The sequence below is a fragment of the Aulostomus chinensis genome, chromosome 1 (genome assembly GCF_037954235.1).
Source record: "Aulostomus chinensis isolate RoL2024-O1b breed Wild chromosome 1, RoL_Achi_v1.0, whole genome shotgun sequence".
Classification (NCBI taxonomy): domain Eukaryota; kingdom Metazoa; phylum Chordata; class Actinopteri; order Syngnathiformes; family Aulostomidae; genus Aulostomus; species Aulostomus chinensis.
This window is the reverse complement of record NC_141320.1, coordinates 24,145,070-24,168,812: the sequence shown is the minus strand read 5'-3', so window position 1 is coordinate 24,168,812 and position 23,743 is coordinate 24,145,070. Positions and strand designations below refer to the sequence as shown.

Below are 23,743 nucleotides of genomic sequence, written 5' to 3'. Positions count from 1 at the left end.
GAATTGTTCGTCTTGATGAGACGAGTCCAACGGTGTTGGTCCCATGTTTGTGGGAGTTTTGTGTGAGGAGTTATAGCGCGCGAAATTTAAAAAAATTATCTTTTTTTTGTGTGGCTCCCTAGGTGGCGCTATAGACTTTAGTGGCGTTTTTGTTTTTGATTAGTGAATGTTGAGACATACCGAACGATTGTGCCAAATTTCAGCGAATTTCATGCATGTTCAGGGGGTCAAATTAGATTATGCGCGTTATGCGCATTATGCGCATATAGCGCGCACTCATTGAGAGCAAGAACAGTATAATACCAGGTTTTGAATGGGTGTGTATGTGAAAACTGGCTCCGGGTCGTCTGGCCCAGTTGCCTCATGGGTGTTGGGGGGGCCTGGGACACTGTTTAGTGTGGGTTTTTAGTGTTTTTAGTGCTGCTAATGTGTTGCTCTGCCGAGCAAACATAATAGGGTCTTCGCCAGAAGTACCTTCTGGCTCAGGCCCTAAAAACGCAGCAATTTCAGATATAATTTTGCCACCATAGGTTTCAATGGGGGACCTCACCCCCCGTCCCCCCCCGGACCCCCCTGTGATGTTTTTAGAGGCCTGTCATGCTCCTAAGTGTGTGTTTTTACTGCTTTTAGCGCTGACTTCGTGTCTCTCTGACTTCGAAACATAATAGGGTCTTCGCCCAGAAGTACCTTCTGGCTCAGGCCCTAATTAAAGCTGCAAGCAGCGTTGTTAGGGCCTGAGCCCCCGCCTAACCGCGGCCGGATCGCCGGCCCGAATCCAACGGTGTAATCGGCAAATCCCTAGGCCTTGTAGTTTAGGAGATACGAGCCTCAGTGCGCTGCACAGTGTGACTGCAGAGCTGAGAGCCGGCCCTTTAAGAGCCCCTCCCTTCTCTGCTCGCTCTCTGCTGTCTGTGTCAGAGTGGAGAGCAGAGGAGGATTTGACAGTTTAACTGTGAAACACAGTCATAACTCAGCATATGTGGGTCAAAGTAATATTTAAGACCATCTTTTTCAGTTGTGACTCCAAGTGCTGAGCTGACAGCATTGATCCGTCTGCCTGTCATCTTCTGTCCTACCTTTGTCTAAGTTTGATGTGCTTCTCCTAGTGAAGGTGTTGAATGACATCATCAATCCCAGGGTGATGGAGAAGTGCTCCTCCATCCATGTTGGTATCAAAGTGGTGACAGTTGAAGTTGAGGAGGTAGAAGCTCCAGTTGGACCCAAAGTGTGACTGCAGATGTGACAGCTTCATATTGACCCTTGTGTTCATCATTGTCTGTGCTACCTGTTGGCTGTCACTTTACTGTGGTTCTTCCAGTTAAGTTGCTGAATATCATCAAGCATGAATGTGGCAAAATACAGCATTGAAAACAGGACATTTGACTGGATTAGAAAGTTCAACATTCATTGTCCATGTACAGTTATTGTGACAATAAAAGACAGACATCAGCTGTGGTGAACATGGGAATTTATTAACTGATTAATTTGAACAAAAGGTCAATCAGAAACAGTCACTGCATGTGTAACAAAGTGTAAATTATAAATCTGAAGTCAAATAAAAATGCATTTAGAACATACAGTGAACATAATTAATGAAAGTAATTTAGAACTTAAATGAAATTTCTCCCCGTTGGGGTTCAATGAACAAACTATTTACAAGTTTAGTGAAAGAAACCCAACATTCCCACATGAGCAAGCACTTGGCGACGGTGGTGAGGAAAAACTCCCTTTTACAGGAAGAAACCTCAGGCAGAACCAGGCTCAAAGTGGGCGGCCACCTGCCTGGACCGGTTGGGGTTGAGAGGGAGAGGGAGAGAGATGGGGCTGGGGTGGAGAGGGGAGATAGACTTGGGGGTGAGGGGCGGGGGCAGTGGGAGAAGAGGAGATACAGAGAGAGAGAGAGACAAAGAGGGAGGGGGCTGAGAGGAGAGACAACAGGCAAAAATACATACAGAATACATTTATAAAACATTTATAAGAGACCAACAGCAATAATGTGACAGACAGTGACTCACAACAACTATAAATAACAAACAACTATAAATATCAACTACAACAACTATAAATATCAACAACAACATCGTGCTGTGACCCATGATTGTCACGCAGCACCAGTGGAACCATGATTCGTGGAGCTAAACTACCAACTCATAGTCACTACAAAACTGCAGTAAGTGCAGTGCGTGACAGTGGAATAAGTTAATAATAAATACATGAATAAATACCTTAAAAACCGTGCATGTCAAGACATGCACAGAATAAATAGCCAAAGTTAAAAAGGTTAAAAAAGTTAAAAGATTAAAAAGGGCACAGAGAGGTGGAGTGGGACTTTCTACACTAACAAATGCCAACAATCATGCCAGGCTTCCTATCAACAACAGGTCCGAGTCAACTTGTCCTACCAGCACACACAGAGCCAACTGAGCTGACATGAGGCTAGTATTTGACCTGGGACAGCCATGTAGCTTTGACACTCAGTCATCCTGGTGGTCAGAATCGCCCTGGAAATCCTCAAAGTCATCCAAGCTAAACAAACTGGCGAGGTCATCTAACTCCCCCTGATCATCTGAAACAGAAAACCTACACAGGATCCCTTCGTGATCGCTGAAGTAGGCTGGCCAGACTGCACATTCCACGTCGTACTGTGACGTTTTAACGTAAACGTGGTCAATTAGCGTCCCCTTTTCTGTGGTCTCTTGTGTCACGTGTTGGGTGAACCCTTTTTCTTCCATAAATTTACAAATTGATGACCCTTTCAAAATGTTCTCGTTAAAGTCTCCCATGACTACAACAGTGTTACTTGTCGGAGTTAACCAGTCAAGCAACCTCCCCACATTGCCTTTGAACAGCAAATTTGGATACGCTGGTGGACGGTAAATGACGGCCAGGGAAATGCTCAATTTTTTGTGCAGGCACACCAAGCACTCCAGATTGAAATCGGGTACCTGCAGAATGTCGATGTCCGAATGGGTTAAACTATACAGGCCGACGCCACCCGCGTTCTAACTGCTGGAATTTGGAGAATGTGGGGTCAGCGGCGCTGTAACACAGAGACCGAGGACGACTGTGGAAATCGTAGCCAGAGATTTGCACACAGTCCAATGAGGACTGTGCAGTGAGCCATGTTTCTGTGACAGCAATGCAGTTAAGCTGCAAATGCTGCGTGCAGGACACCAAGTCTAGCAGGTGGCGACTTAAACTTTGTACGTTCATCAAATACACCGCGAACTGTGTATTTGATGAAGGCTGCTCAATCAAAAATGGAGGCATGCTAGCTATGGCCTCCTTAATGGTGTCCTTGCAGTAAATGGCTTTCTCTTCAAAGTCCTTGATGATCAGTCCCGACAAGGCCCTAACACGACTGAGAGCTACATACGCCTGCCCAGGTGCAAATACCTTCTTTAAAGACACAACAGCCTGGTCTACAGTCAACCCCTGTACTTTGTGGACTGTACAAGCCCACGCTAGCCTGAGGGGAAACTGCACCCGCACACAACCGCGCTTCCTGGTCTTCTCCCTGTCTGGTTCAATAGCAGTAGAATGCCTGTATTCTACTGCTGCGTGTGGACGCTCTGTCCTCCTCTGTCTGCCAATATTGTCGTCATCGAACTTGACGTAAATTCTCAGAGGAAATGTGGGGTCGGGGCCAAATTCAATGTAGCTGACAGTGCCACACGCGCCATTGACCAGACCGTCCTGGACGTCGACGTTACGACAGAGCATGACTCTGGCGTTTTTGGCCAAACACAATTTAGATTCCAAACACGTGCCCTGCCCCTTGCTAATGATTCCAGGTTCCAATTTGCCGGTTTTGCGGTTCGGCGTAAAGTCTTTAGCGTCAATTTCAACGTAATCTGGGCACGTGCGGAACAACTGGTTCAAATTAAATTCTTCCACTTGCACATTTGTGGTGAAAATATGCAAGGCCGAGCTATCTTCCCCTGTCTCTCGCGATTTCAAAATTTGGACGTCGCCGTCTAACATGGGGGTTTTCTTGGAACGCACCCGAAGCCTGTTCAACATCTCAGCAAAGGAGCTGTCCTTCTGTCTGACGACAGTAGTCAGCTCCACCACGCTAAAGTGGCACCACAGGTCCACACCAACCTGACCAGCGTACAGCGGCTTCCCTTTAACGGGAGGCAACTGGTAGAAGTCACCGACGGCTATGACGCTAACATTACCAAATGGGGAAAAGTCACCGGTCTGTTTTAACTGCCTCAACCTGCCGTGAACGTATGCCAACAGATTGTGATCAACCATGCTAATCTCATCAATGATGACAATTTGGAGGTCTCTAAATGTGGCCCTTAGAGAGTTCAGTTTGTCTTCTCCCAAGGGTGTGTAAGGCAAGCTGGAGTGTGTGCCAATACTCAGCGAGTGATGAATTGTTGCTGCATTTAAAGTGTATGCAGCTATGCCCGTGGAGGCCATTAACAGAACCGAAATGCTATCTGGTTGATGACAAAGTGTTGCCAGCAGTCTCCCGGCCTCGTACTGAATGGCCCTAATTAAGTGACTTTTCCCCGTCCCTGCACCGCCTGTCAAAAACACATGCAGAGGCTCTGGGTTCTTACCCATGGCCTTCTGCAGACACCACTGTCTAACTTTGTTGAAGACAGCCATTTGCGTCTCGTTCAGAGACCTAACTAAGGCCAAGCCGTCACTTCTGGGCAAAATGCTCCTGTTCCTCTCCAAAAACACATCTGTTTTTGGTTTGGCAGCCGCCAAATCGGGAACATTTTGTAAGGCGTCGGCCAAATGCTCATCAGCATTTTCGCCTTGCCTTTGCTCTTTCATTTCCTCTAAACACTCGAGGCGTTCCGCTTCCAGCTCAGGACAGAGCTCCCCCCAAACATCCTCATCGACCTGACCTTGCTGAGCAATCTCCTCAGCGTGATCCAACTCAGGACAATCGACCTCAAACCTGGCCCTGTTCTCATCAACGACGCTTTGCACCGACTTCACCGAACCGTCCCTAAACCTAACCTCTCCATCCTTATAGAACTGACTGAACAGATGAAACCCCTCAGGTTTCAGATCTGCGTCAATTCTGTAATGGAGATACATCTGAAGCAGACTCTGATAGTGTGCTTCCTCCTGTTTTTCTAAGTCGAAGCGCATGTAGCGCACAACAGCGAACTGAGACCGCGTTCTCCTCAAGATGAAGCCAAGTCCATTCTTCAGTTGAATCATGTTCTTGGACTTTTCATTATTGCTGAGAAGTCGATACTCAGACGCAAACGTAGCCATACACATGTCGTCAAACACCTGGTCATCTGGCCTGCTCCTATACCTATCAACGATATTCGGCATCCACATATCCTCTGACCTCATGTCACCACAAGCGGCTTTCTGCCTCAACACACTGAGGGGTAAACTCATCCTAACTACATTTGCCCCTGTTGGCACAAAAACAACCTTCCTGGAACACTCCCTCAGATGCATGTTCGTTAGCCTGTACACCGACTCCTGGGCACAAACGTCCCTGTTGTGCAAATACACACTTCCTAATTTTTTCAAAGCCTCTCTAGCAGAGAGATTTGATTGTTTGGATGCTTCTTTTTGTGCGTTGGCCAATAAAAGCCCAATTTCTCTCTCGGCTTTGGTTATATACGAAATGATGTAAATGATTACTGCATAGGCATCGGTGACAAAGCTAATGTCCATGTTAGCATTCCAGCACTTCAACAATTTCTTATTATACTGGTTCACCCAGACGTCCTTTACCCCTCTTTTATAGACTACCCTAGTCTTTGTGTGCAGGCGCTTATAAGCCAGCTCAAAAATGTCCTGATTAATGCCCAGAGTCTGGAACAAGTGGTCCACACTAGCGTAGGCCACTTCTCCTGCGTCCGCTTTTTTAACAGCCTTCTTCACGGCTTTCAAAATGGCGTGTGCCGTCTCCTTATTAATGGGATTCGTGTCTTGGAAACAATTACAGACCGGCACGCTTGTTGACTGAGGATTCTCTCTGGCCTTCGGATCACAGGTACAGGTTTTAATTTCCGTTTTACAAACAAAAGTCCGGGCCGAAACAACTTTTGGGAAATGGAAGCGACACGTTCCGTGTTTCAAACAGGATTTGGTGTGTCGCCTGGAGTGGGCTTGAACCGATGCCACGATAGCCGATAACGTGTCATCGTCAGGGTTTAAGTCGCAGGTGACATATTGGTCAATAAATGCCACCACCTCCTCATCTGTGTTCTTATCAATTTGGGGAGCCCCCTCAATCCAAAACAGACAGTGGACATGAGGGGAGCCGCGCTGCTGAAATTCTACCCTATAAAAGTAATCTGTGATTTTGCCAATTGGTTGTGAAGGAGACTTGAGAACCTCGTTCAAGAAACAATGCCACCTGTAATCAAACATCCTCGCGGCTGTCACGGGGTTCCTCCGCAACAGCTCGCACCTGTCTGCCCACTCCAAATCCTCTACCGTCTGCGTTCTGCCCTCCTGCTTCAGGATACTGGTCAGAAGATTCTGCCAGCGCAGATCAGCAGACGAAAACGAACAGAACCACGTCGGAATCCCCAACTGACGGACGCATGCTAACAGGTCCTTTTGAACCGACTGCCAAAAGGCAGGCGTTCCTCGAATGGGCTTCAGAAATCTGAAGCCCTCGTCGACCTGCAACATCTGCTTCAAAGTGTCCTCGTTCATCAGCATCGCTGCGCTAACCTTCTGGGACTTCTGACCTGCCCTACCCTTACGCCCTGCCACGGAAACTTTAGAGGACACTTGCTCAGCCTCAGACATGTACTGACTGAAGAAAATGTACTCAACGTTGCCGGAATAGCGGCCATCCGCATGCATAATCCGGTTGTTGAAGTACCGCGTCAAAGTCAACGCTTGCGAGCGCCCGTCGTGAAATGTTTTCCTACCCAGAGGAAACAAGACGGGGAAACACTTGGCCTCGTTCGTCTGGTCAGAAAGCAGCCTAACTGGACTATTCCCTTCCGCAGGCGCCACGTTGATTATGTCCTCGAAATACTGGTCTAATGCTTCCTGACCAATATCAACAGGCATAAGACAAGTGTCCTGAAACATGCAGTGCTGCTGTCTGTCATGCAACAGTTCATCTTGTATTATTTCTGTTGAATCATCTATCACGTCGTCTTGACCACCTGACGGAGCTGTCACCGCACCCTCTGAAACGACCTTCTTCTGCTCACAAGACTCTGCCCCATCTACGACAGCTCCGTCCTCACCGTCAGACTGAACCTCCTCAGTCTCGCCATCGTCCTGGCGACAAAAGTCATTGACCCAATCCTCATTGAAGTCAATGTCCTTGTAAAAAGGATTATTCCTTTTTAAAAAGTGCAGCGCCTGTCTTACTCGTGTACTATCGACAAACTGATATCGATAATGGCCTTTGTAGGTCAACTTGCGCTTAAGTTTGACCTGCATCATGGACCCTTCCACGCTAGTCCTAGGCAACACATTGGTTGTCTGCACGACATTAGCCGGAACGCATGTTACCGGCCCATGTACTCCGTTCTGCCCCCCTTTGGGCAATGCCAACAATTTCATGAACGGAATATGCAGCGCAATCAAGTGTTGCTCCAAGCTATTTAAGCATCCCAGTTCCGGCGGAATGGGATCAGGTGTCAGGTTGTTGACCCAACACTCAGCTGGAATCTGCCCTTTGGAAATTTTACTGTGACACGTATGGCAGATCCAAAGTTCCCCTCTACAAGCTGCCAACCCACAAGGCACAACACAATCACTACCACACCTGTGCAAATACGTGTCACTTATGCATCGGTTAGCAACCGCAACTCTAGCAGAATTTCCAGCGTACATTTCATAGCTACAACCCAGCACCTGAGTTCTGAACAACAACCGATGACACACACAACAAATGAACTCAGGGCCGTCTCTAACCTTTTCCAAGAATTGTTCCATGACAAAGTTGAAGTCTTGACACTTTACAGCTGTTTCCTTTCTACTCTGTCTAACCGTAGCAATAAGTTTCTGCTTAACTTGTGGACTGTGATGATACTTTGTCTTCATATGATGGCTACTCCTGGCTCTAACTGTATGTCTATGCAGAATATTCTCTTTATATTTAATGAAACTCCTGTCTTTAACATGTTGTCTATGTAGAATGTCTTCTCTGTATTTTTGAACGCTCCTTGCTCTAACTTGCTGTCTATGTTGGATATTAGCTTTATATTTGGCTACACTTCTGGATTTAACTGCCTGTCGATGGTGGACATTGTGTTTATATTTTTCCACACTTTTTGATTTCACATGCTGTCTGTGCTTTATGTTTAGTCGATATTTTACAAAACTGTAAGCTTTACTTTTGTCCTTCACTTTCTTTGTATGCTGGGTGTTTTGCTTGTAGTGTGTAGTACTCCTCGTTCTACTCTTTTGTTTTACATTCTGTTTATATTCCAATAGCGTGTGATACTTAATTCGACTCAGTAAATTTTTCCTCTGTCTATAGAAAACGTTGTCAGAATAAGATTTTTTGTAAGTCAAGTTTATTTTGTCCCTTAGGATTTTTTTTTGTCTCCTTCTCTTTTCTGTCAAATATTTGGATATTTGAGGGGTAGTATTAACATCTATCAGAGTATCTGGCACAACCTTCTCAGTGTCAAGACCTTTGTCTGAAACTACAAATGGAAAGGTACATCCTATGGATTTCGTGTCCAAAACATTCTGAATTGTAGTCCTCAAGGTGTAAGTGCTCACATCCTCAACTTTACAATAACCATAACACGTCTGTTGTCCCGGCTTTAACACACAGACCACATTCTCAAAATGCCTGTCCAGGATGTTTTGTACATAAATGCACTGCGAGTGCAAAAGGTCACCGGTACTGCTATACTTAATCCAACGTCCATCCAGAAAAGTAAAAACACTAACTCCTAAGAAATCAGCCGTGACCTGTATCTCCACCTCTGTGGCCCAAGTGTTAACATATTTCATCCTGGACTGCTGGAGGTACTGTGACACAGAAGAATACTGTCCTCTCAAAAGAGAGACATATTTCTGAGCATTTCTCTCCAGCTCTTTACAAACTGCTGACCTAATCTTCCGATGGTGCTTCTGTGAGCCACTCACTGCCTGAGAGATGGCCCTGAAAAAGCAGTTCCCATCAGCAACGATCCTCTCATTCTTACATGGAGGACCAATCAATCCAACTTCTGTGGAGAGTGGAGGATTGAACTTGTCAAAGCCAATGTTTAATTTTTGACACAAAACCTGACAATTACGTACACCGAGAGGACAAAACAGCAGCGTGTCATTAGTGACCGTGCTAATAATTTGTACATCTGTGTTAAGCGTACAGTCTTCAAGCGTTTTTAATTTCTTTGACACATGGGTGTCAGGAGAAATTTTGCGCTTTATGCCGTGAATACCATGTGGTTCTTTGTGTAACGCAGCACTGACATTACAAGATGGAGTCTGGTCAGCAATGTTAGACATGGCCAGACTTGGAGGTACGGGAAGAACACCTTCAGAGATGTTGACGTCATCATGTACTGTTTCGGCAATAAAAGCAGACTGTCTCGCTTCACTTGATTCAACCAAACAACTCTCTCCAGATGGAACTGGAATCACATCCGGACACACAACAACACCACAGAGTTCAAAAAGTTTCTGGTTTGAACTGAGACTCTCAGCCAAACAGCAGATGTAGTGGTGCAGGTCATCAACACATGCAAAATGCAGAACCACACTGGTACCACGGCAATGTGACAAGCCACTATAGTTACGTGAGTGACTGTCAACAACAGCAAACTGTCCATCCTGATGGATGATGGAAGTGGTGTTCCCACACAGTGTCATAAGACATGTGCTGTACTCACTGAAGATCCTGGCCAGTCCATCACGCAGACTGATAAAGACACCAAAGTCCACCAGTTCCCCTTCAGTCACACCAACTTCCCCCAACAGTACATCCCCAAAATGGAAGCTGCATATCTGTCCATCAACTTCCAACTGCTGCGGTAAATCAGGAACAGATAGCAGATTTGAGGGATGTGTAAAAGAGCCACTGTCACGCAGGAAGGTGTATAACTCATCACCCTCCAATAAGACCTGATCCAGATCACACCTCTTCCAGGAGAACACACTGCTGAAAGTGTGTTTGGCTAAGCTGACCAAAGCAATAGCCATACACTGCAGTCCTCCATACTTAAACTGCTCATGTCCCTGGTGAAATGAGCCCTTCACAACCTTACATATCTTAATCCCTCTGCTATTAGGAGCCACCATTGCCACATCATTGCCATTGGAATCTGCTTTAGCTGCTCTTATATCACGCAAAGAGAACATGAAAAAGTCAGACTTAGCTTTGCTGGGCGTGTGCGTTGTCTGCGTCGGCTCCTGGACAGTCGATTCCGTCAGCAAGGCCGGGCAAGCTGCGGCAACCTCCCTCCTCAGACCCTCTGGCACCACGGCAGCAGACAGTGGCACCGCAGACTCCTCCACGCACGCCTTGGCTGCCGCCTCCACCTGATAGAAAATGAAAAGAGAATGTAAAATGTAAATGAAGTAGGAGAGGAAATGTTGGTGATTTGAATGAGCCACAAGAAGTAAACTGTATGTAATTAAAGGCAGGCAAACCTGCTGCGCTGCTGGACGGGGCTTGGAGGCGGACACGGTCAGATGGGCAGGTGGTGTTGCCAGCACCTAAATAAAGAAAACGAGAGTAAGTACAAAAGAAGTGGATTGAAAGGTGTAAGTCAAAATGCAGGTATAAGTTATATTGCAGTTGTTGGAAGAAAATATAAAAACACCAACCTGTCGCTTTCCTCCTTTGGGCTTTGAGGCAACACGTTGTCGCTGGCGCTTCCCGTGCCCAGGGGAAGGCTGAAAGAAGAAGAGATTTTTTTTTTTTTTTTATTAGAACATCTGATATGCATGTAGGCTTTCAACAGTAGATGTAATGAGTGGTATATAGTTACCTGGCCAGCTGGTGGAGCAGCAGTGCAGCCAGAGCCAGAAGAAGGTGAAACCTTCTCCATGGCATCCAGCATGTCACTGCTGAACCACACCGGGTTGGACGGGATGGGAGACTGTCGGGCCGGAGGTGTACCAGTCTTTCAAGTAGAAAGCAAAGAGGGAAAGGAGCACAAATATTAGTTGTTGTTCATAACAAGAAGATTTAAGAAATGTGCATTTAGATAATATAATAGTGAAATACATTACCGCGCATGCCCGTCCAACGACGGTCCACTCCCGGGGGTCACGACGACGAGGCACAGGAACGTGTCCCGTCACGATCACCCTGGGAGACACCCTCACACGCGGCGATGTGCGGGGTGACACGGTGGGCTGTGGTGGAGGGGGGGCGAGCTGATGGACCGCGGCGTTCCACAGCAGGTCCACCACAACCGGCATGCCATCGGAGTCGCTGAGGTGAACCTGAAAGACAGCAAAACAAAGTAGACTTTAATGGCGTAGGGTCAAGTAGCATGGAACAAGAGGGAAAGTAAAGCATGTCACATGTGAAATTAACAACACTGTGCTGTACTTACACCGTCGTGGCACCACAGCTCCAACCGATGGACTGGGAGGTGCTCCGCCATAGACACGTATGGAATACCTGGAAGATGTAGACGGCATAAATATCTATGGTAATGGTGTAATGTGCATAAAATAATAGAACGTCAAAGTATGAATGTGATGTAACAAGGAGACGTGAAGAGTGACATACCCATGCGCGCTGTGACACGGCGGTATTCCTGACGTAGCAGGTCCTGCAAGGCCGGATCGATGGTTAAGCGTGGAGGGAAATCCATCACTAACACCTTGAAGGGCGAAATGAAATAAATGTCTTATATGATTGTAAATAATGACATAACTAAAAAGTGTGACTGTGTAGGAGGGAAGACATAATAGTAACAGTATATAACAAACAGAAGCTCACCGTCGGCCAGAGGCTGCTGACTGTGGTCAGGAGAGCACGGAAGTCCAACGCCGCCTCACCAACAGTCCTGCTGGCTGTGAGGTTGTTGCTGGGGGCCCCCACGCACACCAAGTCCGGGGTCCAGGGGAGGGTAGCATGCATGACCTCGGTCCTGAGGTCAGAGGCGGCTCCACCTGGAACGGATAAGAAGCCAAAAGTGAGAGAACCTTGCGGCATACTCACGAACCCGTCGACGATGGCACGCAGGTGGGAGTCTCCGAGGACGAACACCATCTGTCACAGAAGCACATGTTTAGAACAGACAGCAAGGATGAGTGCGTAGATGCATGCAATAATGTAGAATGAAAAAGATCAGTACCTTCTGGCCCGGGGACTGAGCAGGAGTGACAAGCTTCACGGAGTGGTTGGTGTAGAGTGAAGTTTGCCATCTCCGCACGCGATGGCGGTGTCCGGTACCGCGCCCTGTTAGGATGGAGATGTAGAAGAATGTGAGGTCATGGCTGACATGTTTTTTTGTGGCAAGTGTTTAAGTGGGAGCGGCAAGGTATTTAAAGAATAGGTAATACATACGAGCAACAAACTCGGGGATAGGTGGCCCAGGGATCCAAGGCTGCCTCTCCGCCATCCTCCGCTTGGTCGCCTGGGCACGCCGGTGGGCCTTCGCACGGGGCATCTATAAAAGAGAATGTATATTGTTTGATCGTTCACAATGAAAGCATGAGACTATATTATGCTATTTGTACTCACAAACGGGAGAGATGTTCACTTCTAAAGTGAGGTAATTAAAAATTGCAACTTACCTTGGCAGTAGGAGATGGGCAATGTGTAAAAGTAGTGTGTGTGTGTGTGTGTGTGTGTGTGTGTGTGTGTCTATGTGAACGAATGTAGAGTTGTTAAAGTATGCAAAAGTTATGCGTTTGAGTAAATGAAGTGAGTATGTAAGTATGTGTTGAGTTTGCAGATGAGAGTAGTCTGGAAGAGTAGTTGTTGATATACGAGATGTAGCAGACCAGCAAGTTACAAGCAGGTAATCTGTAAGGTAGACATGACGGTGTTACAAAGTATTGTTTTATATACACACATATAGACATACAAGATATACAGATAAACACACACCTATAAACATACATACACACCTTCAGACATAATCTATATAAAGCTATTATTCATGTGAAATGACGGCATTAATGAACGTGTGTAATAATTATTTGTAGTGATTGACAGTGTGAAACGATATAAGTATGTATAATATAATTCACTGTTATACAATATAGAGAGAAAATCATTAAACAACTCAAAAACATCAGAAGTATGATATAAATTTTAAAAAATGGTTAAATGGATACAGTAACATAAGAAGCTGTTAGTCATGTGAAATGATTAAGTAAAAGGGACAAGGTAGCAGTTCCTGGCGGTGAGGCGAAATGGCATTGATTTCGTGCAGCGACACGAAATGGCGGAGGCGAGGGGCCTAGTCGAGGCCAGGTGAAATGGCGGAGCTAGCGGCCTCGTCTCGAGACGCGAAATGGCGGAGCTAGCGGCCTCCTGTGGAGACGCGAAATGGCGGAGCTAGCAGCCTCCTGTGGAGACGCGAAATGGCGGAGCTAGCGGCCTCGTCTCAGTGACGCGAAATGGCGGCGGTAGCAGCATAGTTGCGTTGAGGCGAAGAGATAGCGGCTATGTGGTGGTGAGTTTAAAGGGCAGACGCCCGAACCTGGCGACTTCGTGGTGGTAAGGCAAGTCGGTAGAGGTGTGAAGGTAGCGGTGGAGAAGAGGCGAAATAGACCCGAGGACCTAACAAGTTCGTCAAGGTGAGGCGGAATGGCTGAGGTGCGGATGTAGCGGCGTTTACGGGGTACATGGTAGTAGGGGAAATACGGTGTCCCGTAACAGAATGAAGCAAAAATGAGCATTTGAAACATGGCTGTAAGTAACAAGAAATCATGCAAATGAGACAGCAGCACTCACCTCCGGTCGGACGAGCAGGAGAAAATGGCGACGAAGCAGTCAGGTTTTATGAGCTCCTATGAAGAGACGTCACGGAGTACAGAGTGGCACAGCAAGGGATTGGCAGAGAGGTGGCATGAGGACACGTCATGAAGTGCATTGTAGCACAGCAACTGATTGGTAGAGAGCTGTCAGATCTGACCATTGAGGGGAGAGCTGAGACTTCACAGAGCCTTGTTGCTAGGGTGTGAGAGCCCCTCCCTTCTCTGCTCTCTCTCTGCCGTCTGTGTCAGAGTGGAGAGCAGAGGAGGATTTTGCCACTTTTACTGTGAAACACAGTCATAACTCAGCATATGTTGGTCAAAAGTGTAATGTAAAGACATCAGTGCGTAGAGTTTTTTCTCAGGAATTCAATGGTGTGCTTTTTGAAGGTGTGAGTCTTTTAGTTTTGAAGCTACAAGTGTTTGTTTGAGAATATGTACCATGAGGGCAGAGAAGCTCCAATTGTGGTTTCCATGACTACAGTAAACAAATCTCTGCCATCTGTGCAGGAGTGGAGAGCAGCTGAAAAGTGTACATTTTTAGTGTGTGAAAAGCAAATAACTCTTCATTTGTTGCTTGGAAGTGGAATATAATTCCATATTTTTGTAGAGATTTTTCTGAGGAATCCAGTGGTGTGTTTTGTGAAGCTGTGAGAGTTTCAGTGTAGACGTGACAAGCGTTTGTTCGAGAGTATGTACCATGAGAGGACACGGCCACCCCATTGACTTCCATTGTAAGCGTGAAACGTGTCTCCCCGACTTTGACGGCTTATAAAATCCAAACCGAGCGCGTAGTATATTATTCTTACTGAACTTTTAATCAGCACAGTTGGGAGAGTAATGTGTGAAAGTTTGGAAGCGATGCCATTTACGGTTTAGGAGGAGATAGATTTTGTTCGGGGAGGAGCAAAAGTCCTCATTTTGACAGTTTTGTCCAATTTGTGGACATTGTGTTGTAGATAGGTGAGAGGTCAGAGCGTATGAAATTTTCATCTTGATGAGACGAGTGCAACGGTGTTGGTCCCGTGTCTGTGGGACATTCGTGCAAGCAGTTATAGCGCTCCAAATTTTTTGCGAGTTTTTTGTCTCCCTAGGTGGCGCTATTGAGTTTTGGCGAAATTTTTTTTTTAAATATCAAATTTTTCGCCGGACCGGACGTGTGTGCAAAATTTCAGCGAATTTCATGCATGTTCAGGGGGTCAAATTAAGCGTTAAAGATTCCCGGATGAAACAAAGAATAATAATAAGAAATTAAAGCTGCAAGCAGCGTTGTTAGGGCCTGAGCCCCCGCGCGGCCTACGGCCGCGTCCTTGACACCGGCCCCAATCCAACGGTGTAATCGGCAAATCCCTCGGCCTTGTAGTTTAGGAGATACGAGCCTCAGTGCGCTGCACAGTGTGAGTGCAGAGCTGAGAGCCGGCCCTTTAAGAGCCCCTCCCTTCTCTGCTCGCTCTCTGCCATCTCTGTCAGAGTGGAGAGCAGAGGAGGATTTGGCAGTTTTACTGACAAACACAGTCATAACTCTGCATATGTTGGTCAAAAGTGTAATGTAAAGACATCAGTTCGTAGAGTTTTTTCTCAGGAATTGAATGGTGTGTTTTCTGAAGGTGTGAGTGTTTTAGTTTAGAAGCTACAAGTGTTTGTTTGAGAGTATGTACATGAGGGCAGAGAAGCTCCAATTGTGGTTTCCATGACTACAGTAAACAAATCTCTGCCATCTCTGTCAGAGCTGAGAGCAGAGCTGCCAGCTGGCCCTTTAAGAACCCCTCCCCCGCTGCACTTTCTTTGATCTGTGCTAGAGTGGAGAGAGTGGAGGATTAAGAGAAATGTAGTGTGTAAAAGCTGAATAACTCGGCCTACGTTGGTCGAAAGTAACACAAAATACCATATTTTTGTAGGGATTTTTGTCAGGAATACAGTGATATGTTTTTAAAAGCTGTGCGATGTATGGTATAGACGTGAGAAGCATTTGTTCGAGAGTATGTATCATGAGAGGACACGGCCTCCCCATTGACTTCCATTGTAAGCGTGAAACGTGTCTCCCCGACTTTGACGGCTTATAAAATGGGAACCGAGCGCGTAGTATATTATTCTTACTGAACTTTTAATCAGCACAGTTGGGAGAGTAATGTGTGAAAGTTTGGAAGCCCTGGCATTTACGGTTTAGGAGGAGATAGATTTTGTTCGGGGAGTAAAAAAAGTCCTGATTTTGACAGTTTTGTCCAATTTGTGGACATTCTGTTGGAGATAGGTGAGGGGTCAGAGTGTAAGAATTGTTCGTCTTGATGAGACGAGTCCAACGGTGTTGGTCCCATGTCTGTGGGAGTTTTGTGTGAGGAGTTATAGCGCGCGAAATTAAAAAAAATTATCTTTTTTTTGTGTGGCTCCCTAGGTGGCGCTATAGACTTTTGTGGCGTTTTTGTTTTTGATTAGTGAATGTTGAGACATACCGAACGATTGTGCCGAAATTCAGCGAATTTCATGCATGTTCAGGGGGTCAAATTAGATTATGCGCGTTATGCGCATTATGCGCATATAGCGCGCACTCATTGAGAGCAAGAACAGTATAATACCAGGTTTTGAATGGGTGTGTATGTGAAAACTGGCTCCGGGCCGTCTGGCCCAGTTGCCTCATGGGTGTTGGGGGGGCCTGGGACACTGTTTAGTGTGTGTTTTTAGTGTTTTTAGTGCTGCTAATGTGTTGCTCTGCCGAGCAAACATAATAGGGTCTTCGCCAGAAGTACCTTCTGGCTCAGGCCCTAAAAAACGAAGCAATTTCAGATATAATTTTTGCCACCATTGGTTTCAATGGGGGACCTCACCCCCCTGTCCCCCCCCGGACCCTCCTGTGATGTTTTTAGAGGCCTGTGATGCTCCTAAGTGTGTTTTTTTACTGCTTTTAGCGCTGACTTCGTGTCTCTCTGACTTCGAAACATAATAGGGTCTTCGCCCAGAAGTACCTTCTGGCTCAGGCCCTAATAATAATAATAATAGGAAAAACTTTGCAATTTCAGATAAAATTTTTGCCACCATTGGTTTCAATGGGGGACCTCACCCCCCGTCCCCCCCCCGGACCCCCCTGTGATGTTTTTAGAGGCCTGTGATGCTCCTAAGTGTGTTTTTTTACTGCTTTTAGCGCTGACTTCGTGTCTCTCTGACTTCGAAACATAATAGGGTCTTCGCCCAGAAGTACCTTCTGGCTCAGGCCCTAATAAAACGGAGCAATTTCAGATATAATTTTTGCCACCATTGGTTTCAATGGGGGACCTCACCCCCCGTCCCCCCCCGGACCCCCCTGTGATGTTTTTAGAGGCCTGTGATGCTCCTAAGTGTGTATTTTTACTGCTTTTAGCGCTGACTTCGTGTCTCTCTGACTTCGAAACATAATAGGGTCTTCGCCCAGAAGTACCTTCTGGCTCAGGCCCTAATTAAAGCTGCAAGCAGCGTTGTTAGGGCCTGAGCCCCCGCCTAACCGCGGCCGGATCGCCGGCCCCAATCCAACGGTGTAATCGGCAAATCCCTAGGCCTTGTAGTTTAGGAGATACGAGCCTCAGTTCGCTGCACAGTGTGACTGCAGAGCTGAGAGCTGGCCCTTTAAGAGCCCCTCCCTTCTCTGCTCGCTCTCTGCCATCTGTGTCAGAGTGGAGAGCTGAGGAGGATTTGGCAGTTTTACTGACAAACACAGTCATAACTCAGCATATGTTGGTCAAAAGTGGAATGTAAAGACATCAGTGCGTAGAGTTTTTTGTCAGGAATTCAATGGTGTGCTTTTTGAAGGTGTGAGTGTTTTAGTTTAGAAGCTACAAGTGTTTGTTTGAGAGTATGTACATGAGGGCAGAGACCCTCCAATTGTGGTTTCCATGACTACAGTAAACAAATCTCTGCCATCTGTGCCTGAGTGGAGAGCAGCTAAAAAGTGTACATTTTTAGTGTGTGAAAAGCAAATAACTCTGCATTTCTTGCTTGGAAGTGAAATATAATTCCATATTTTTGTAGAGATTTTTCTGAGGAATCCAGTGGTGTGTTTTGTGAAGCTGTGAGAGTTTCAGTGTAGACGTGACAAGCGTTTGTTCGAGAGTATGTACAATGAGAGGACACGGCCACCCCATTGACTTCCATTGTAAGCGTGAAATGTGTCTCCCCGACTTTGACGGCTTATAAAATCCAAACCGAGCGCGTAGTATATTATTCTTACTGAACTTTTAATCAGCACAGTTGGGAGAGTAATGTGTGAAAGTTTGGAAGCGATGCCATTTACGGTTTAGGAGGAGATAGATTTTGTTCGGGAGTAAAAAAAGTCTAAATTTTGACAGTTTTGTCCAATTTGTGGACATTGTGTTGTAGATAGGTGAGAGGTCAGAGTGTATGAATTGTTCGTCTTGCTGAGACGATTCCAACGGTGTTGGTCCCATGTCTGTGGGACATTCGTGTTAGCAGTTATAGGGCTCCCAATTTTTTGCGAGTTTTTTGGTTCCCTAGGTGGCGCTATTGAGTTTTTGCGAAATTTTTTTTTTAAATATAAAATTTTTTGCCAGACCGGACGTGTGTGCAAAATTTCAGCGAATTTCATGCATGTTCAGGGGGTCAAATTAAGCGTTAAAGTGGCGGCGGAAAAAGAAAGAATAATAATAATAATAATTAAAGCTGCAAGCAGCGTTGTTAGGGCCTGAGCCCCCGCCTAACCGCGGCCGGATCGCCGGCCCGAATCCAACGGTGTAATCGGCAAATCCCTAGGCCTTGTAGTTTAGGAGATACGAGCCTCAGTGCGCTGCACAGTGTGACTGCAGAGCTGAGAGCCGGCCCTTTAAGAGCCCCTCCCTTCTCTGCTCGCTCTCTGCCATCTGTGTCAGAGTGGAGAGCAGAGGATGATTTGGCAGTTTTACTGACAAATACAGTCATAACTCAGCATATGTTGGTCAAAAGTTGAATGTAAAGACATCAGTGCGTAGGGTTTTTTGTCAGGAATTCAATGGTGTGTTTTCTGAAGGTGTGAGTGTTTTAGTTTAGAAGCTACAAGTGTTTGTTTGAGAGTATGTACATGAGGGCAGAGAAGCTCCAATTCTGGTTTCCATGACTACAGTAAACAAATCTCTGCCATCTGTGCTAGAGTGGAGAGCAGCTGAGAAATGCACATTTTTAGTGTGTGAAAGTCAAATAACTCTGCATTTGTTGCTTCAAACTGCAATATAATACCATATTTGTGTAGGGATTTTTCTGAGGAATCCATTGGTGTGTTTTGTTAAGCTGTGTGACTTTCAGTGTGGACGTGAGTAGCGTTTGTTCGAGAGTTTGTACCATAATAGGACACGGCCTCCCCATTGGCTTCCATTATAACGTAAAACGTGTCTCCCTGACTTTGACGGCTTATAAAATCCAAACCGAGCGCGTAGTATATAATTCTTACGCAACTTTTAATCAGCACAGTTGGGAGAGTAATGTGTGAAAGTTTCGAAGCGATGCCATTTACGGTTTAGGAGGAGATAGATTTTGTTCGGGGAGTAAAAAAAGTTGGTTTTTGGACAGTTGTGTCCAATTTGTGGACATTCTGTTGTAGATAGGTCAGAGGTCAGAGTGTATGAATTTTTTGTCTTGATGAGACGAGTGCAACGGTGTTGGTCCCGTGTGTGTGGGACATTCGTGCAAGAAGTTATAGCAGTCCAATTTTTTAGAATTGGTTTTTTGCCTCCCTAGGTGGCGCTATAGAGTTATTGCAATTTTTTTTTTTTAAATATCGAATTTTTCGCCAGAACCGACGTGCGTACCAAATTTCAGCGAATTTCATGCATGTTCAGGGGGTCATATTAAGCGTCAAAGTGGCGGGAGAAGAAAGAAAGAATTAAAGCTGCAAGCAGCGTTGTTAGGGCCTGAGCCCCCGCCTAACCGCGGCCGGATCGCCGGCCCGAATCCAACGGTGTCATCGGCAAATCCCTAGGCCTTGTAGTTTAGGAGATACGAGCCTCAGTGCGCTGCACAGTGTGAGTGCAGAGCTGAGAGCCGGCCCTTTAAGAGCCCCTCCCTTCTCTGCTCGCTCTCTGCCATCTCTGTCAGAGTGGAGAGCAGAGGAGGATTTGGCAGTTTTACTGACAAATACAGTCATAACTCAGCATATGTTGGTCAAAAGTTGAATGTAAAGACATCAGTGCGTAGAGTTTTTTGTCAGGAATTCAATGGTGTGTTTTCTGAAGGTGTGAGTGTTTTAGTTTAGAAGCTACAAGTGTTTGTTTGAGAGTATGTACATGAGGGCAGAGAAGCTGCAATTGTGGTTTCCATGACTACAGTAAACAAATCTCTGCTATCTGTGCCTGAGTGGAGAGCAGCTGAAAAGTGTACATTTTTAGTGTGTGAAAAGCAAATAAGTCTGCATATGTTGCTTGGAAGTGGAATATAATTCTATATTTTTGTAGAGATTTTTCTGAGGAATCCAGTGGTTTGTTTTGTGAAGCTGTGAGAGTTTCAGTGTAGACGTGACAAGCGTTTGTTTGAGAGTATGTACAATGAGAGGACACGGCCACCCCATTGACTTCCATTGTAAGCGTGAAATGTGTCTCCCCGACTTTGACGGCTTATAAAATCCAAACCGAGCGCGTAGTATATTATTCTTACTGAACTTTTAATCAGCACAGTTGGAAGAGTAATGTGTGAAAGTTTGGAAGCGGTGCCATTTACGGTTTAGGAGGAGATAGATTTTGTTCGGGAGTAAAAAAAGTCTAAATTTTGACAGTTTTGTCCAATTTGTGGACATTGTGTTGTAGATAGGTGAGAGGTCAGAGTGTATGAATTGTTCGTCTTGATGAGACGAGTGCAACGGTGTTGGTCCCATGTCTGTGGGACATTCGTGTTAGCAGTTATAGGGCTCCCAATTTTTTGCAAGTTTTTTGTCTCCCTAGGTGGCGCTATTGAGTTTTTGCGAATTTTTTTTTTTAAATATAAAATTTTTCGCCGGACCGGACGTGTGTGCCAAAATTCAGCGAATTTGATGCATGTTCAGGGGGTCAAATTAAGGTTTAAAGTGCAGCGGAAGAAAGAAAGAAAAAAAAGAATAATAAAACGCAGCAATTTCAGATATAATTTTTGCCACCATAGGTTTCAATGGGGGACCTCACCCCCCGTCCCCCCCCGGACCCTCCTGTGATGTTTTTAGAGGCCTGTGATGCTCCTAAGTGTGTGTTTTTACTGCTTTTAGCGCTGACTTCGTGTCTCTCTGACTTCGAAACATAATAGGGTCTTCGCCCAGAAGTACCTTCTGGCTCAGGCCCTAATAATTAAAGCTGCAAGCAGCGTTGTTAGGGCCTGAGCCCCCGCGCGGCCTACGGCCGCGTCCTTGACACCGGCCCGAATCCAACGGTGTAATCGGCAAATCCCTAGGCCTTGTAGTTTAGGAGATACGAGCCTCAGTGCGCTGCACAGTGTGAGTGCAGAGCTGAGAGCCGGCCCTTTAAGAGCCCCTCCCTTCTCTGCTCGCTCTCTGCCATCTCTGTCAGAGTGGAGAGCAGAGGAGGATTTGGCAGTTTAACTGTGAAACACAGTCATAACTCTGCATATGTGGGTCAAAAGTGGAATGTAAAGACATCAGTGCGTAGAGTTTTTTCTCAGGAATTCAATGGTGTGCTTTTTGAATGTGTGAGTGTTTTAATTTAGAAGCGACAAGTGTTTGTTTGAGAGTATGTACATGAGGGCAGAGAAGCTCCAATTCTGGTTTCCATGACTGCAGTAAACAAATCTCTGCCATGTCTGTCAGAGCTGAGAGCAGAGCTGAGAGCAGAGCTGCCAGCTGGCTCATTAAAAACCCCTCCCCCGCTGCACTTTCTTTGATCTGTGCTAGAGTGGAGAGAGTGGAGGATTAAAAGAAATGTAGTGTGTAAAAGCTGAATAACTCGGCCTAAGTTGGTCAAAAGTAACACAAAATACCACATTTTTGTAGGGATTTTTGTCAGGAATACAGTGATATGTTTTTAAAAGCTGTGCGATGTATGGTATAGACGTGAGAAGCATTTGTTTGAGAGTATGTACCCTGAGAGGACACGCTCCCCCCATAGACTTCCATTGTAAGCGTGAAACGTGTCTCCCCCACTTTGAGAGCTTATAAAATCCAAACCGAGCGCGTAGTATATTATTCTTACTGAACTTTTAATCAGCACAGTTGGGAGAGTAATGTGTGAAAGTTTGGAAGCCCTGGCATTTACGGTTTAGGAGGAGATAGATTTTGTTCGGGGAGTAAAAAAAGTCCTGATTTTGACAGTTTTGTCCAATTTGTGGACATTCTGTTGGAGATAGGTGAGGGGTCAGAGTGTAAGAATTGTTCGGCTTGATGAGACGAGTCCAACGGTGTTGGTCCCATGTCTGTGGGAGTTTTGTGTGAGGAGTTATAGCGCGCGAAATTAAAAAAAATTATCTTTTTTTTGTGTGGCTCCCTAGGTGGCGCTATAGACTTTTGTGGCGTTTTTGTTTTTGATTAGTGAATGTTGAGACATACCGAACGATTGTGCCAAATTTCAGCGAATTTCATGCATGTTCAGGGGGTCAAATTAGATTATGCGCGTTATGCGCATTATGCGCATATAGCGCGCACTCATTGAGAGCAAGAACAGTATAATACCAGGTTTTGAATGGGTGTGTATGTGAAAACTGGCTCCGGGCCGTCTGACCCAGTTGCCTCATGGGTGTTGGGGGGGCCTGGGACACTGTTTAGTGTGTGTTTTTAGTGTTTTTAGTGCTGCTAATGTGTTGCTCTGCCGAGCAAACATAATAGGGTCTTCGCCAGAAGTACCTTCTGGCTCAGGCCCTAATTAAAGCTGCAAGCAGCGTTGTTAGGGCCTGAGCCCCCGCGCGGCCTACGGCCGCGTCCTTGACACCGGCCCGAATCCAACGGTGTAATCGGCAAATCCCTAGGCCTTGTAGTTTAGGAGATACGAGCCTCAGTTCGCTGCACAGTGTGACTACAGAGCTGCCAGCTGGCCCTTTAAGAACCCCTCCCCCGCTGCACTGTCTCTGATCTGTGCTGGAGTGGAGAGAGTGGAGGATTCAGAGAAATGTAGTGTGTAAAAGCTGAATAAGTCGGCATACGTTGGTCAAAAGTCACACAAAATACCATATTTTTGTAGGGATTTTTGTGAGGAATACAGTGGTGTGTTTTTAAAAGCTGTGGAATGTATGGTGTAGATGTGAGAAGCATTTGTTTGAGAGTATGTACCCTGAGAGGACACGCTCTCCCCATAGACTTCCATTGTAAGGCGAAAAGTGTCTCCCCCACTTTGACGGCTCATAAAATCCAAACCGAGCGCGTAGTATATTAACCTTGAACAACTTTTAATCAGCACAGTTGGGAGAGTAATGTGTGAAAGTTTGGAAGCCCTGGCATTTACGCTTTAGGAGGAGATAGATTTTGTTCGGGGTGCAAAATTGTCCAAAATTAGACATTCGTGTCCAAATTGTGGACATCCTGTTACAGTTAGGTCAAGGGTGTGAGTGTATGATTTATCCGTCTTGATGAGACGAGTTCAATGGTGTTGGTCCCATGTCTCTAGGACATTCCTACAGTCTGTGGCGTGGTTTTTTGTGTATGTAGGTGGCGCTATTGAGTAGAGCGCCTCTTTTTTTTTTAATTATCTAATTTTTCGCCGCACCCGATGTGCTTACCAAATTTGGTGAGTTTTCAAGCATGTTTAGGGGGTCAAATTAACTTTTGAAGTGGCGAGTGTGACTTCGAAACATAATAGGGTCTTCGCCAGGGACTGGCTCAGGCCCTAATTAAAGCTGCAAGCAGCGTTGTTAGGGCCTGAGCCCCCGCCTAACCGCGGCCGGATCGCCGGCCCGAATTCAACGGTGTAATCGGCAAATCCCTAGGCCTTGTAGTTTAGGAGATACAAGC

General features: G+C 46.0%; 2 protein-coding genes across 2 annotated transcripts; both read right to left on the bottom strand.

Moving 5' to 3' along the window:
• Positions 1-1,451: 1,451 nt before the first annotated feature.
• On the bottom strand, positions 1,452-11,558 carry LOC147270848 (uncharacterized). The gene is given in 7 exon segments (XM_086201272.1): positions 1,452-2,996; positions 2,998-10,470; positions 10,582-10,647; positions 10,759-10,827; positions 10,923-11,057; positions 11,167-11,382; positions 11,496-11,558. Coding segments are annotated over 7 exon segments (8,532 nt in total). The 5' UTR covers positions 11,547-11,558; the 3' UTR covers positions 1,452-2,474.
• A 69-nt stretch (positions 11,559-11,627) lies between these two features.
• Positions 11,628-13,992, bottom strand: LOC147270847 (uncharacterized). The gene is made up of 5 exons (XM_086205470.1): positions 13,856-13,992; positions 12,458-12,919; positions 12,246-12,349; positions 11,888-12,160; positions 11,628-11,768 (listed from the first exon to the last, which is right to left on the bottom strand). Exons 2-5 carry the CDS (start codon positions 12,558-12,560, stop codon positions 11,628-11,630), a joined length of 621 nt encoding a protein of 206 aa, XP_086061596.1. The 5' UTR covers positions 12,561-12,919; positions 13,856-13,992.
• Between the last annotated feature and the right edge of the window lie 9,751 nt (positions 13,993-23,743).